Source organism: Canis lupus, chromosome 1 (genome assembly GCF_003254725.2).
Source record: "Canis lupus dingo isolate Sandy chromosome 1, ASM325472v2, whole genome shotgun sequence".
Classification (NCBI taxonomy): domain Eukaryota; kingdom Metazoa; phylum Chordata; class Mammalia; order Carnivora; family Canidae; genus Canis; species Canis lupus.
The window spans coordinates 109,877,430-109,889,386 of record NC_064243.1 but is presented as its reverse complement, the minus strand read 5'-3'; the positions used below and the strand labels follow the sequence as shown (position 1 = coordinate 109,889,386).

At 61.9% G+C, this 11,957-nt stretch overlaps 1 protein-coding gene and 1 long non-coding RNA gene across 7 annotated transcripts; one reads left to right on the top strand and one right to left on the bottom strand.

The window, feature by feature from the left end:
* Positions 1–338: 338 nt before the first annotated feature.
* On the bottom strand, positions 339–11,026 carry DMPK (DM1 protein kinase). Of its 6 annotated transcripts, none has more exons than XM_025424617.3 (15): positions 10,685–11,026; positions 8,319–8,410; positions 7,951–8,034; positions 7,765–7,860; positions 7,045–7,193; positions 6,614–6,707; positions 5,742–5,948; positions 5,409–5,657; positions 4,633–4,718; positions 3,258–3,369; positions 2,346–2,557; positions 2,154–2,251; positions 1,942–1,988; positions 1,570–1,659; positions 339–1,232 (listed from the first exon to the last, which is right to left on the bottom strand). In XM_025424617.3, exons 1-15 carry the CDS (start codon positions 10,842–10,844, stop codon positions 1,080–1,082), a joined length of 1,929 nt encoding a protein of 642 aa, XP_025280402.1. In that variant the 5' UTR covers positions 10,845–11,026; the 3' UTR covers positions 339–1,079. The 6 variants fall into 6 exon arrangements, with proteins under 6 accessions (XP_025280402.1, XP_025280401.1, XP_025280398.1 ...); XM_025424616.3 differs by having other exon boundaries at positions 1,570–1,655; XM_025424613.3 differs by having other exon boundaries at positions 5,394–5,657; positions 10,685–11,025.
* Positions 1,227–2,999, top strand: LOC112645285 (uncharacterized). Its single transcript, XR_003127035.3, has 2 exons — positions 1,227–1,514; positions 2,083–2,999. It is a non-coding gene; the product is annotated as an uncharacterized LOC112645285 (long non-coding RNA).
* Positions 11,027–11,957: the final 931 nt, after the last annotated feature.

Sequence of the window (11,957 nt, the reverse complement as noted above, 5' to 3'; positions counted from 1 at the left end):
GTCTCTGGAACCCAGGCGCGTGGCCCGCGCAGGCGCAGTGGGCGGAGGATGGCCGCGCGCGCAGGCGGCCCAGCCCCCTTCTTCCAGGCGAGCGGGTGGCACAGCTGGGCCACAGCTGGACAGGGGGCGGTGCCTCCCGGTGGCTCGCTAGCCCTCTCTTATTGGCCGGGGGCCGGGGCCACGCCCCTCGCCGTCCCCACCCCCACCCCCAGCCCAGATTCGTCCGCTCGGCGTCCCCGCTAGCTTCCCGCCAGGCCATTGGCCGCCTCCACTCGCCTTCCGATTGGCCCACCGAGCAGCCTCCTTCCCGCAACGCCAAGAGAGCGGACACCGCGCAGTTCAGAGCTTTGGGCAGACGGGAGGGCCTTTTATTTGCGAGGATCGGGGGTGGGGTCCTAGGTGGGGAGAGACAATAAATACTGAGGAATGTCGGGGTCTCAGTGCATCCAAAACGTGGGTTAGGGCGCTGGGGTCCTGGAGCCTGTCAGCGGGTCGGGGGACAGACAGGTCAATAAATACCCAAACTGCCGAGGCGGGCAGGCGGAGCCTGCGGTGGCTCCGAGAGCAGCCTACGTGAGGAGGGCGCGGGAGTCCCCGAAAAAGCGGGGCTGGCAAAAGCACAAGGTTCCCGAGAGCGGGCTGAGCTCGCACTGGACGTTCGCCGCGGGAAGAGAACGTTCTTAGAACGGGACAGCAGGGCCTCGTGCACAAGGACTTGTGGTCTGCGAGCCGAGGGGGCGGGGCAGGCAACACTGACGGCCCACCCCGGCCCTGTGCTGCCTCCTCTAGGTCGCAGTTTGCCCATCCGTGTCGGGGCTCAGCCAGGCCGTAGGAAGGAAGCGGCGTGCCATCCCCCCCGGCAGCGGCTGCGGCATTCCCGGTTACAAGCCTTCCAGGAGCCCCGTGCTCCGACCGCGGGCCCGGCTCCTCCCTCCCCGGCCGCCAGGGGGCGGGCCCGGATCACAGGGCTGGAGCTGGGGCGGAGACCCACGCTTGGAGCGGTGCGCACGGGGAGGCGGCGGGAGCGGCTTCTGGGCCGTGCCCAGGTCACCCAACCCTCCGGCTTGGGGCTCTAGGGTTCAGGGGGCGAAGGCGGCTCCCGGCTGGCGCCAGACCGGGGCGAGATGGTCGGCGCGGGCCACCAACCCAGTGCAGCCCAAGGAGGCGGCAGCAGCCAGAGCAACGGCGAACTGGAGCAGGGAACGCGCCTCCGATAGGTCAGGCTTAGGGACCTGCGGACAAAGGGGCGGGATCAGGTACCCCCCCGCGACACGGCCCGCCGATTGGCTCCTGGGACTCGCCACGCCTCCGCCCGGAGGAGGGTCCACAGGCCTCTGCACGCCGCCCCGCCCCCGCGGGCAGCTGCGGTTGGTCCGCTGGCCAAGCCTTAAGTCTTGTCCGAACTCGCCACTGGCTGCTTCCTAGCGGCCTGTGCTGATTGGCTGCTCGGGCACCCTCCCTCCCCGCGGCGGGCCCCGCCCGACAGAGGCGCAGCTAAGCAGAGGCGGCTGGGGGTACGTGGAGCGAGGAGGGGGCGCGGCGGCGGCGGGCGTGAGCAGCCGGACGTACCCTGGCAGGGAGCAGCAGGTGGCGGCGGTGCATGGGGCCTGGCCCCACCAGCGGGCATTGGCCCCGAGCCACGGCCTGGGGGCCATCTAGCTGGAGAGAGAAGGGACAGGTGACCCGATCCGAGCCCAGCCCGGCCCGACCGCCCTCGGCAGGGGGCGAGAGACAGTGGAGGGAGTCGGGAAGGAATCTAGGGAGATCCTAGAGGGGACCTGGTTGGAGGCCTGGACCGAGGGATATCTGGTAGACGTGGGGCTGGAGGGTGTCTGCCTCCTGGAGCCCCAAGAGATAGGGTAGTCCCTAAGCCTGGATGGGGGTACGGGGTCTGCAGAGGGGCCAGCAGGCTTGATTCAGGGGTAAAAAGAGGGGTCTTACATGGGAAGGTGCATCCGTGGCCCGGGGACTGGGGACCCCCGTGACAGCTGGAAGGAGAAGAGAGAGGCATAGGGCGCGTGGAGGGACGGAGGAGGGCGGTGGCGCGGCGTGCCCCAGCCTGGGCCCCTCGCCCTCCCCCAGGTGTCCACACACGCCGTGGGCCCACCTTCCCCCGCGTTGCCCTCGGGAAAGGAGACGCATGAGGGACTCGCCTGCATCTGCCCCCGCCTGCAGCAGCTCCATCCGCTCCTGCAGCTGCTGGACGCGCGCCTCCAGGTCCTGGTTCCGGGCCTCGGCCTCCCGGAGCTGACTGTGGGGAGGTAAAGGCCGTGAGCACTCCGGACCCGAGCGGGACAGGCTGCTGGCGGTAGAGACCAGCCCGGCGCCCCGACCCTGACCCCGACCTGGCAAAGTTTTGGTTAGCTGTGCGGATGGCCTCCAGCTCCTGGCTCAGGCTCTGCCGTGTGAGCACCTCCTCCTCCAGGGCCTCCTGGAGCTCCCGCAGCGTCACCTGGGTCACCTGGGTCACCTGGGCTTCCACCGCGGCCGCCGCCGCCGCCGCCGCCGCCACCGCCGGAAAGGCCTCCGGAAGGGCCTCCAGAACCGCAGCTTCAGCCTGCGGGCGCGATCGCACTTAGGGCTGCCCGTGGCTCCTGCGGCACCCAGGACCTGGGCTAGGATCCTCCCTTGTCCTCTAGAACTTTCTGGAACCCCACACCTCCTGTGCTGACCCAGTTCTCCTCCTCCCCTAACCAACCGCAGCTCCTGTCCCTGTCTCCAGCCTTTGGTCCTGGCCCTTCCCACCCACCCTCCACCCAGGAACCAAAGGGCTGTTCCTAAAACTCTAGCCCAGTTTGTCCCTGTCCCTCTCCCCTCGGGCCCCTCAGCACCCTCAGGGCAAGGCCTACCTCATCAAAAGGCCCTGTTTGGTTGTTTCCTGTGGGCCTCAGTCTCCCCTCCCCTCACCCTCCACCTCCCACTGCTCCTAGAACAAGTCACCTTACCACCCTGCTTTCCTGTTCCAGAATAAACCTTTGCCTTGAGGCTTTGTCTGCTGACCAGTGGGTATGTTTCTTCCCATGGGCAATCCTCCTCCTCCTCCTGTGGAGTCCCCCTCCTCCCCCACACAATGACTTGTTCTAATTTCTTCATAGCGATCATTTCTGACTGAAGTAATTTTGTCTCTACTGTTTTCTGTCCCCTTCTGTCAAGTGAGCCCCAAGAGGGCTTAGCACTCCACAGCACACAAGACTCCGGAAGCCCTTGCCTGCTCTCCAGTTCGTCCCTGACTGGCCTTCTCCTTCAAAAAGACTCACTGTTTCCTCTGGTGGGGACATTGGGGGCTCCGGACTGGGCGCTTGCACAGGTGGCTCAGGCAATGGCTCGGCCTCCAGTTCCATGGCCGTGGGGCCTAGGACCTCCTCGTCCCTGGAGAGAGGAACAGGGCCAGGGGACGGAGAGCTGGGCCCCCTGGGGAGGTTGCCCATCCCCTGGGTTCAGAGCCAGGACTCCCTCTCCTGTGGTCATGGGAGAGCCAGACCCTGAAGACCCCCTAGTGTGAGGGGAGAGGGGCAGAGAGAAAGGGCCAAGTTGCCAGGTTGGTGTGACAAGTCCCCTTCTTGTTAGTAAAGGCCTGCCACTCACGTGGCCTCATGCCCCTGGGAGCCAGCCTCTCCTCACCTTCTGGCAGATCCTGGGGTCCAGACACCCATGCTTTGGGGTCTGCTCATCTCTCTCCATTGGACCTTTGCGGACTCCTCTCCTTAGGGCGTCAGGACAGGGAGGAGGACCCCACCCACCTCTAGCCACCTCCAAAGACATGGTATTTAGATTGGGTGTGGGACCCCAGGACAATGACTCTAGTCATCAGCACCCCAACCCCTGCCATACCCAGCTGCTGGGAAGGGGTCACAACCTCTCCAGGAATATGAAATTGCAGTAAAAGTGGATGTCCCCTCCGGCCCAGGGCTCCCTCCCGTGTAAACAGGTCTCAAAGGCCCGATCATGAGCCTGGGTGCTCACCGAGACCAAGCCAAAGCTGTTCATCCAGCCTGGGTTATAACAGAGAAGCCAGATCAACTGAGTCCTGCCCCGCCCTGTGAGAATACTGCCCAGTGGCTCACGCTTTCATTCATTCATTCAGAATAAGACGTGGCATTTGCTATACACTGTCCAGTAACAAAACAGACTAGAACACAGCACATTCTCACAGTTGTCAGGTATGAGTGCGTATATGTGAGCCAAGGACCATCGTTGATGGTGGGCTTCCTCTTCCTTGTCCAAATGTTCTAATTTACTTGTGCAAGCAAGGTATTGTTTGTGTAATTAATGTTTCTAAAAGGCTTGCGGTTATACGAGTGGTCCAACGAGTTTGTATTCCTTTAAGAGTGACTTAAAAAAATTCTTATTCTTGAAATTCTTATTTTCTAAGATTCTGAGAATTCTGATTCTCATGACTGTACTAGAAATCAAAAAGTGGAAGGTTGGAAGCTTCTGGAAGGCTGAGTCTGTGGCTCTGAGGCTTTACAACTGAATCTGTAATTTTGCATTACTTATAGTCTGAGATTTCAAGGTCCTACACCTCTGGAGTCCTAATAGTCCTTGGTCCCAAGGCAGTCAAGTTCCAAGACTGATCCTGCAATTCCACTGGGTGTTGCCACTCCTCACAGGCTGCCCAGGGGCAGTGCCTACCTGAGGGCCATGCAGGAGTAGGAGTAGCCCACAAATGGCAGGTGGACTCCCAGTGGCATGCCTTCCCGCATGTCAGACAGCGTCTCCTGTACAAGAGAAACACAGATGTGGAGTGACCGGTGTTCGTCAGGGCTGGTCTCCTGCTCCTCACCCCACCCCAGCTTGGAGCCTATCTGAAGTGGCCCCTCCCTCATTTTCTTTCAATATATCCTATAACTTCCCTCGGGACACTCTCCACACTGTAATTATATACTTCTCTAGGCTGTAAGTGGATGAGGGTGGGACCAGGACTGGCTCGGTCCCTGTGTGTCCCCAGCAGCACCCAGCACAAGGCACCCAAGCTGAACACACACTCAGGATAGCTTGTATCACAATTGAGAGAAGGCCTAAGAGAGATTTCTCCACAAAACAGTGCTCTCCTGCCTCTCACTTCTCATCGCTCCAGGTCCCAGCTCAAATAACACCTCCTCCAGGAAGCCCTCCAAAACTTTCCATGCTGAATCCAGGAGCCCCACCCCCTGCATTCCCCCATCTCACCTCTGAACTCTCTGGGGAGTCATTGGGGACCAGTCTATGTTCCCCACTAGACTGTGAACCCAGGTCATCGCTGGGTTCCCAGCGTGGGGCAGGTCACAGAACAGGTGCTCTGAGGGAGGAATGATTTCAAGACCCGAGGAGATGGGTACTATTCTAACCCCAACTTTATGGGTGAGGGATGGAGGGGGGATACCCTCTGCCCAGCAGGGGTTGCAGGTACCTACCCCGCCCCCGCTCACCATGGCAGTGAGCCCATCTTCCACCACATCGAAGTTGCACGTGTCAGTGGCACCCTCAAAATCCGGCGTAAAAGGGGGCACGCTGTCTCGGAGACCGTCCCAGTCAAGGCCAAAGAAAAAAGGATGATTCTGGAAATCACCTGCTCCGTCCCGGCCCAGCCGCGTCTCAGGGGGACACAGCAGTTGCTGGATGAGGTCTCGAGCCTCCTCAGGGACCCCCGCATCGACCAGCGGCAGAGACAGGTGCTCCTGCACGAGGGAGAGGGAAGGCGGGGGACGTAAGCCTGGCAGTACATGTGGAGGGAGATCAGGGGTTTCTCTGGCCGTCCTCACCTTATAGTGCACGATCTTGCCGTAGGTCTCAGCCGTGGAGTCGGCGTAGAAGGGCGTCTGCCCGTAGAACATCTCATAGGCGAACACTCCCAGCGCCCACCAGTCACACTCCGGCCCATAGCTGCCCATCCCAGGCCCACCGCCTACGGCCTGCAGGATCTCGGGGGACAAGTAGTCCGGAGTGCCCACAGCCACCAGCGACCGCACCTGAGCCAAAAGGTCCACAGCTGGGCTCGGCCCCGCCCCTCCTAGCCACGCCCCGAGTGCTTGGTCCCTCCCCTGGCCTGTTCTTTTTTTTAATTTTTATTTATTGGGATCCCTGGGTGGCGCAGCGGTTTGGCGCCTGCCTTTGGCCCAGGGCGCGATCCTGAGGACCCGGGATCGAATCCCATGTCGGGCTCCCGGAGCATGGAGCCTGCTTCTCCCTCTGCCTGTGTCTCTGCCTCTCTCTCTCTCTCTCTCTCTCTGTGTGACTATCATAAAAATAAAATAAAAATAAATAGTAAATTAAAAAAAATTTTTTTATTTATTTATGATAGTCACACAGAGAGAGAGAGAGAGAGGCAGAGACACAGGCAGAGGGAGAAGCAGGCTCCATGCACCGGGAGCCCGACGTGGGACTCGATCTCGGGTCTCCAGGATCGCGCCCTGGGCCAAAGGCAGGCGCCAAACCGCTGCGCCACCCAGGGATCCCCCCTGGCCTGTTCTAACCCCGAGCCTCTCACCCTCTTTCCCCCTCCACATCTGATGGGGCCCCCACCCTAACTACCTGTGCGCCTCAGCCCTGCCCCCGCACTCTGCACTTCCGGTCCCCCCACCTGAGCCCACTCCTCACTGGGGGCCCGAGTTGCCTGAAGCGGGGCACCGCTCACCGTTCCATCTGCCCGCAACTTGAGGCAGGAGCCGAAGTCGGCCAAACGGATGTGGCCACACCGGTCTAGTAGGATGTTGTCGGGTTTGATGTCCCTGCGCAAACGGAAGGTAAGGGGGAAAAGTGAGCCTCTCCCATCCATCTCACCAGGCTCCACCCCTGCAGGCCCCACGGCCAAGGTCCTCCCCTCTTAGGGAGACCCTGCTCTCCAATTGTGGCCTCTCAGGGCCCTACCCCTCAACCCCCCTTAGGGGATTCTGAACCCCACTCCTCGGGTCCTGTTCCCAGTAGACCAATGAGTTCTCCCCCCGGGCCCCGCCCCCTCTGGGCTCCAACCTCTGCGGTACCCTGCCCCCCACCCGGGTGCAACTTCTGGTTCCCTCTCTGGGCCCCGCCCCCCAGTCCCCGCCCCTCAGCCCCTGCGGCGCCCACCTGTGTACATAGCCCAGCCGGTGCACTGAGTCTATGGCCATGACAATCTCGGCCAGATAGAAGCGCGCCATTTCGGCCGGGATCCGCTCCCCAAACTTGCTCAGCAGCGTTAGCAGGTCCCCGCCCACGTAGTACTCCATGACCAGGTACTGGCAGGGGGCGTGTCATGGGGGGTCAGTCGCACCCCTCGGCACTGACGGCTGACAGCCCGGGACAAAGACTGCCGCAGATGCCCCATCCCTGGGCAGGGATCCCGCAACCCCAGCTCCTAGAGAGCCCAAGAAATCTCCCAGGCCAAATCAGAGACACACACCCTCCCCCCGCAAAACCTAATTCTCCCAGGATGTCACTAGACAGGGAGAGGGGAAAAAGCCCAGAGAGTTCCCAGTGGCCAAAGTACAGAGGCTAGATACCCTGCCCAGGGCCCCCCATATAGATTGTAGAGAGTTATCCCAGTCCAGGTAAGAGATCCTCCCCCCCGACAGTGGCATCTTTACAGGATCCCCCAGAATCAGTCCAGGAAAAAAACAGTAAGGGACATCTCCCATCCCAGGAAAGGAAAACCAATTCCCACCACACCCAGAGACACCCGCAGCCATTTGGAGGCAGCTCCCAAAGCCTAGAACTTCCTCTCCCTGAATCTGCCTGGTTCACTGTCAGCCTCACTGACAGCGTCAGGACTAGGTCGGTCTCCCTAGTCCCCCCTGGCCTGAGGCTCACCAAGTAGTTCTCGTCCTGGAAGGCGAAGTGCAGCTCCGTGATCCAGCGCCGGTCCCCGTTCACCAACACGTCCCTCTCTTCGCGGAAGCACGACACCTGCGGGGCACCCAGAGGCACTTAAGTGGCAGGGAGCGGGAGCCAGGGTGGGTAATCCTAGCGCCCTGCACATCCAGCCCTGGCCCTCACCTCGCCTCTCTTCAGCATGTCCCATTTATTCATGATCTTCATCGCATACACCTGGCCCGTCTGCTTCATCTTCACCACCGCTACCTGAAGGCCGAAACGGGGTGACTGGGGGGGCGGAGATGGCAGGCGCAATCCCCGGGCTCGTAGGAATTTTTCTCCGCCCCTGACACAACCAAGTCCTGGCCCCGCCCCACGGCTAACGCCACGCCCACGACCTCAAGCCCCGCCCCCGCCCAGCTGGTGTAGGCTTTCTCAACTCGGTCATTCATCAATTTCTAAGGTCCCGCCCCAAACCCCTGGGTCCCGCCCACAGCACGGAAAGTCGTGTCGCCTGCTCCGCGGGCCTGCAGCCGCCGCTCCAGGCTCACCTCGCTGAACGCCCCGCGTCCGATCACCTTCAGAATCTCGAAGTCATCCCTCTGCAGTCGGGCCTCCTTAAGCCTCGCCGCGATGGGCTCCACTGGGGGGCGGGGGAGGTGAGAACCGAGGCTAACTGGGACTGACCCGGGAGTCAGGAGGACGTCCCACCCCCTGCCCCTCAGTCTCCTCCACCCCCTCCCTCGGTCTCCTCTCCCTCATTTTCTCTTCTCTGTGTCTCTCCTGGGACTGTCAGCCTCCCGAGGGCTTCCCCACAAAAACACTAAGTGAGGTTTGGGGGACCCCAAACTGCCCTCCTACAGAAAAATGTGGGATGCCTGAGGAACTCCTTTAGGGGAAGTGCACTGGACAGGAGGGACTCTAGTGGGTGCAGGTGGAGAGCGCGGGCTCTGGGAAAAGGAGGCTCTGAAGAAAGGAAGATAGTAAGCTAGTCCTCAGGCTGCCCCCCACCCCGTTTCAGGCCCCACCCCTACTCCCGCGGGAGTGGGAGCGCCGGACAGGCCCCCCACCCCAGGGTTCTCAATCTGTCTCTGATCCTGTCCTGGAACATTCAGTTTAGTCCAGTACCTCCAGGTCTATTTAGATGCTAGTGGCTTTGGACCACACTTTGGGAAACACTGGATTTGGGGGTGGGGCCCCGGAAGAAACAGGAGAGGAAGACAAAGGCAGCATGGACCCAAATTCCGGGCTCTAGTGCATTCGATCTATCCTCATCTCCAGGAAGCGGGCTTCTCTAGTTGCCCATCATTTGCGGGTGGGGAGATCAGGGCTGAGATGGGGTGAAGAGAGTAGCCCGAAGTCCTACAGCTAGGAATGTTCAAGAGGGCAGGTGGGGGGGGGGGGGCGGAAGGGGCGGGTGGAGGAGAGACCCGGCCACTGGGAGAGGGAGGCCCGGGAGGTGGTGGGGGACTTAGGGGGGCAGGACAGAGAGAGGGAGGGGCTCGGGGGACAGTAAGGGGAGACAGAGTGGGCCTATGGCAGGTTCCGGGAGAGTGGGCCGGCAGGGAAGAACCAGCCAGGGCCCAGGAACGGGGGAGGGAGGAGAGAGCCAAGACGTTGAGCCCTTTTAAGGCAGCAGGAACCCGGGCCCCCTCCCCCTCCCCGGCAGCCTGACAGGGGAGGGGCCGCAGGATGCTGCTCGGGCCACAAAAGGAGTGCTCCTTAAGAGAGAGCCAGACCCCTGTCCCACGCTCTGGCCTCAGTTTACCCTGCTAGCTCAACTTCATGCTCTGCAAAGTTAAGGCTGAGAGAGTTACTAAGGGCTGGGGGAGGTGGGCAGAAAGTTCTTCCAGGGGCTGAATGGCCTGGCCTTTGGTCTCCACCTTCCTATCTGAGAAATGGGAGGGACAGGAGCGGGGCCTGATCAGAGAGAGATGAACACAAGAAACGAGGGAGAGGGAAAGGGCAGGAAGGCAGAGACATACAGAGCCCAAGGACCAAGAGCAAGCCACCGAGGCATGAACCAGTGCAGGGGCAGAGTGTCAGAGTGTCAGAGAGACGGAAAACCAAGTGAGCCTGAGTCCCTGGGGGGAGAGGGTGAGGGCAGACAAGGCCAGAGGCTGAGGTGGAAGCATCTTCCCTCCAGACCGGTCTCCAGGGAAAGACCTGGCCAGGAGGGACTTTGTGGGAGAGTTGGAAGGTCAGAAATCAGGAGAACAGGGGCCCTAGGATGCTGGAAGGAGTCAAGGTTGCCCCGTGTAGACAAGAGGGAACAACCAGGGCTGGGGTGGAAAGTGGGTACACCCAGAGGAACCCTAAACTATTTCTCCTCCATCCAGGGGGTGGGGGTGCTGGGTAGCGCCTGTCTGCAGAGCTGGTTCTCCCCCAGGGCCTGAGTCACCGCACCCTCCCAGTGCCTGGGCACCTGTTGGGGCAGCTGGAGAGGCTGGCGCCAAACACCTGCCCATTGGCCGCGCCCCTGGCAGCTGCCCCATGCCGTCCCTTCCGCCTGCCCCAGTGCTCTGGGAAACCAGGGTGGAGGGCCATGGGGCCCATTTTGGTGGTGGGCGGGGGGGGGGGGTGTTCCTGGCATGTCTCTACGCCTAGACTTTGGGGAGGGGGCACAAGAGGACCATGGGAGGCTGTGCCCAGTCCAGCCTGACCCAGGGCTCCCAGGTCATGGTTCTGAGTCACGGCTGCCCTAGCCTCTGCTGACCCCAACCAGCCCTGCCAGGGTGCACAGGGGTAGGGGCATGGCAACCCTGGGACCCAGGCCAAGTTTTGGGCTCCTGAATGGGAGGCTCTCCCACGTCCATCTTGCCCCCAACTATCAGCCACTGTGCCCGGACCCATCTTCTGCCTCTGCCCTGCCCCCACGCCCCCCCAACCTGGGGCACCCATGCAGGCAGGCACTCACCCCACTGCAAGAAGTCGGCCACATACTTGTCCTGGGCCAGGTCGGAGGCACCCAGCTCCTGGTGGACGCCCAGGAGAAGGTCGAGCAGGGGCTCCAGCCCCAGGAAGCCAGGGTCCAGCACCAGCTGCTGGAGCCGCCTCAGCCGCACCTCGGCTGACATGTCGGCCAGGCAGCACCATGGCCCCCTCCCCGGGCCGGGGGCTCGGGGTCTTCCCGTTATGGGGCCTGGCAGCCCCTGTCCAGGCCTTGGGGCTCTGGCTGCATGTCTGCCTGTCCCCAGCTGTCCCCTGGGCCTCTCTGGCCACTTCTCGGCTGCTGCTGAGGCCTCCTCCCCTTCTCCCCACCCCTGGGTACGGCCCCCTCCCGCCTCCCAGCCTTAACCCCTCATGAGCCAGGCCCCCCAATTCCCTCCCCTCCGGGGCCCCTCAGAAAGCTTCAGAGTGAGATGGGGGTGGAGAACTTCAACTCTTGCACTATGCCTGCCCCCCCAAAAAAAGGCGGAGCACAGCAGAAGCTACAGGTGTGGCAGATGCCAAAGATGAGCCCTCCCATTCTGAGGGGGCCAATTGAGGTTCAGGAGGATTGTGTAACACCCCTCTCAAGCCCTGGAATTGGGGTGGGGGAGAAAGGGGTGAGGCCTGGGAAGGGGGGGGCAGGAGGCCAGGGGAGCTTCGCGGGTGACTCAGCCGCAGATTCAGACTTTGGGACGGTTTAAATTTAGCCCTCAGGCCCTCTGCTTTACACTGACTTTTTTTTGGCAGGAGGTGGGGAAGGGGTGGTGAGAGAATTGGGAAGGGAGGCCCTCAGGAGCCAGGACCAGGGGTGACCCGCTGGCCAAAGCCTCGGGGGGAGGCAAAGGAGCCCCCAAAATAGCTCCTTGGACCCAGGCCGCACAGCCACATTCCTGCCCAGGCTAGGATTAGAAACAGAAACATTTCGGGGGGTGGAGGGCAGAGCGGGAAGACACCACTCCCTGCAGCTCCGGAGAGCCAGCCTTGAGGGCTTTTTGTTGTTCTCTGTAGGGCTGAACAGTGCTGGGGTGGGGGGGCGGCCACGATCTCCAGCTGGCTCTGGACGCCTGCGCCCCAGGGGCCAGGAGGCCTGGAGGCAGCAGGAGGCCAGGAGTTCTGCACACTCTGGGCATCTCGCGAGTTACCTGGGGGACCCATCTGGGCAGACCCCCCCACCCCCTGAACTGACCAGTTCTGGCACTTTCAAACAACTGGGAAGGGGGCCCTAGGGGCACTCTCCTCCGTTTGCGGCTCCGTCCTTC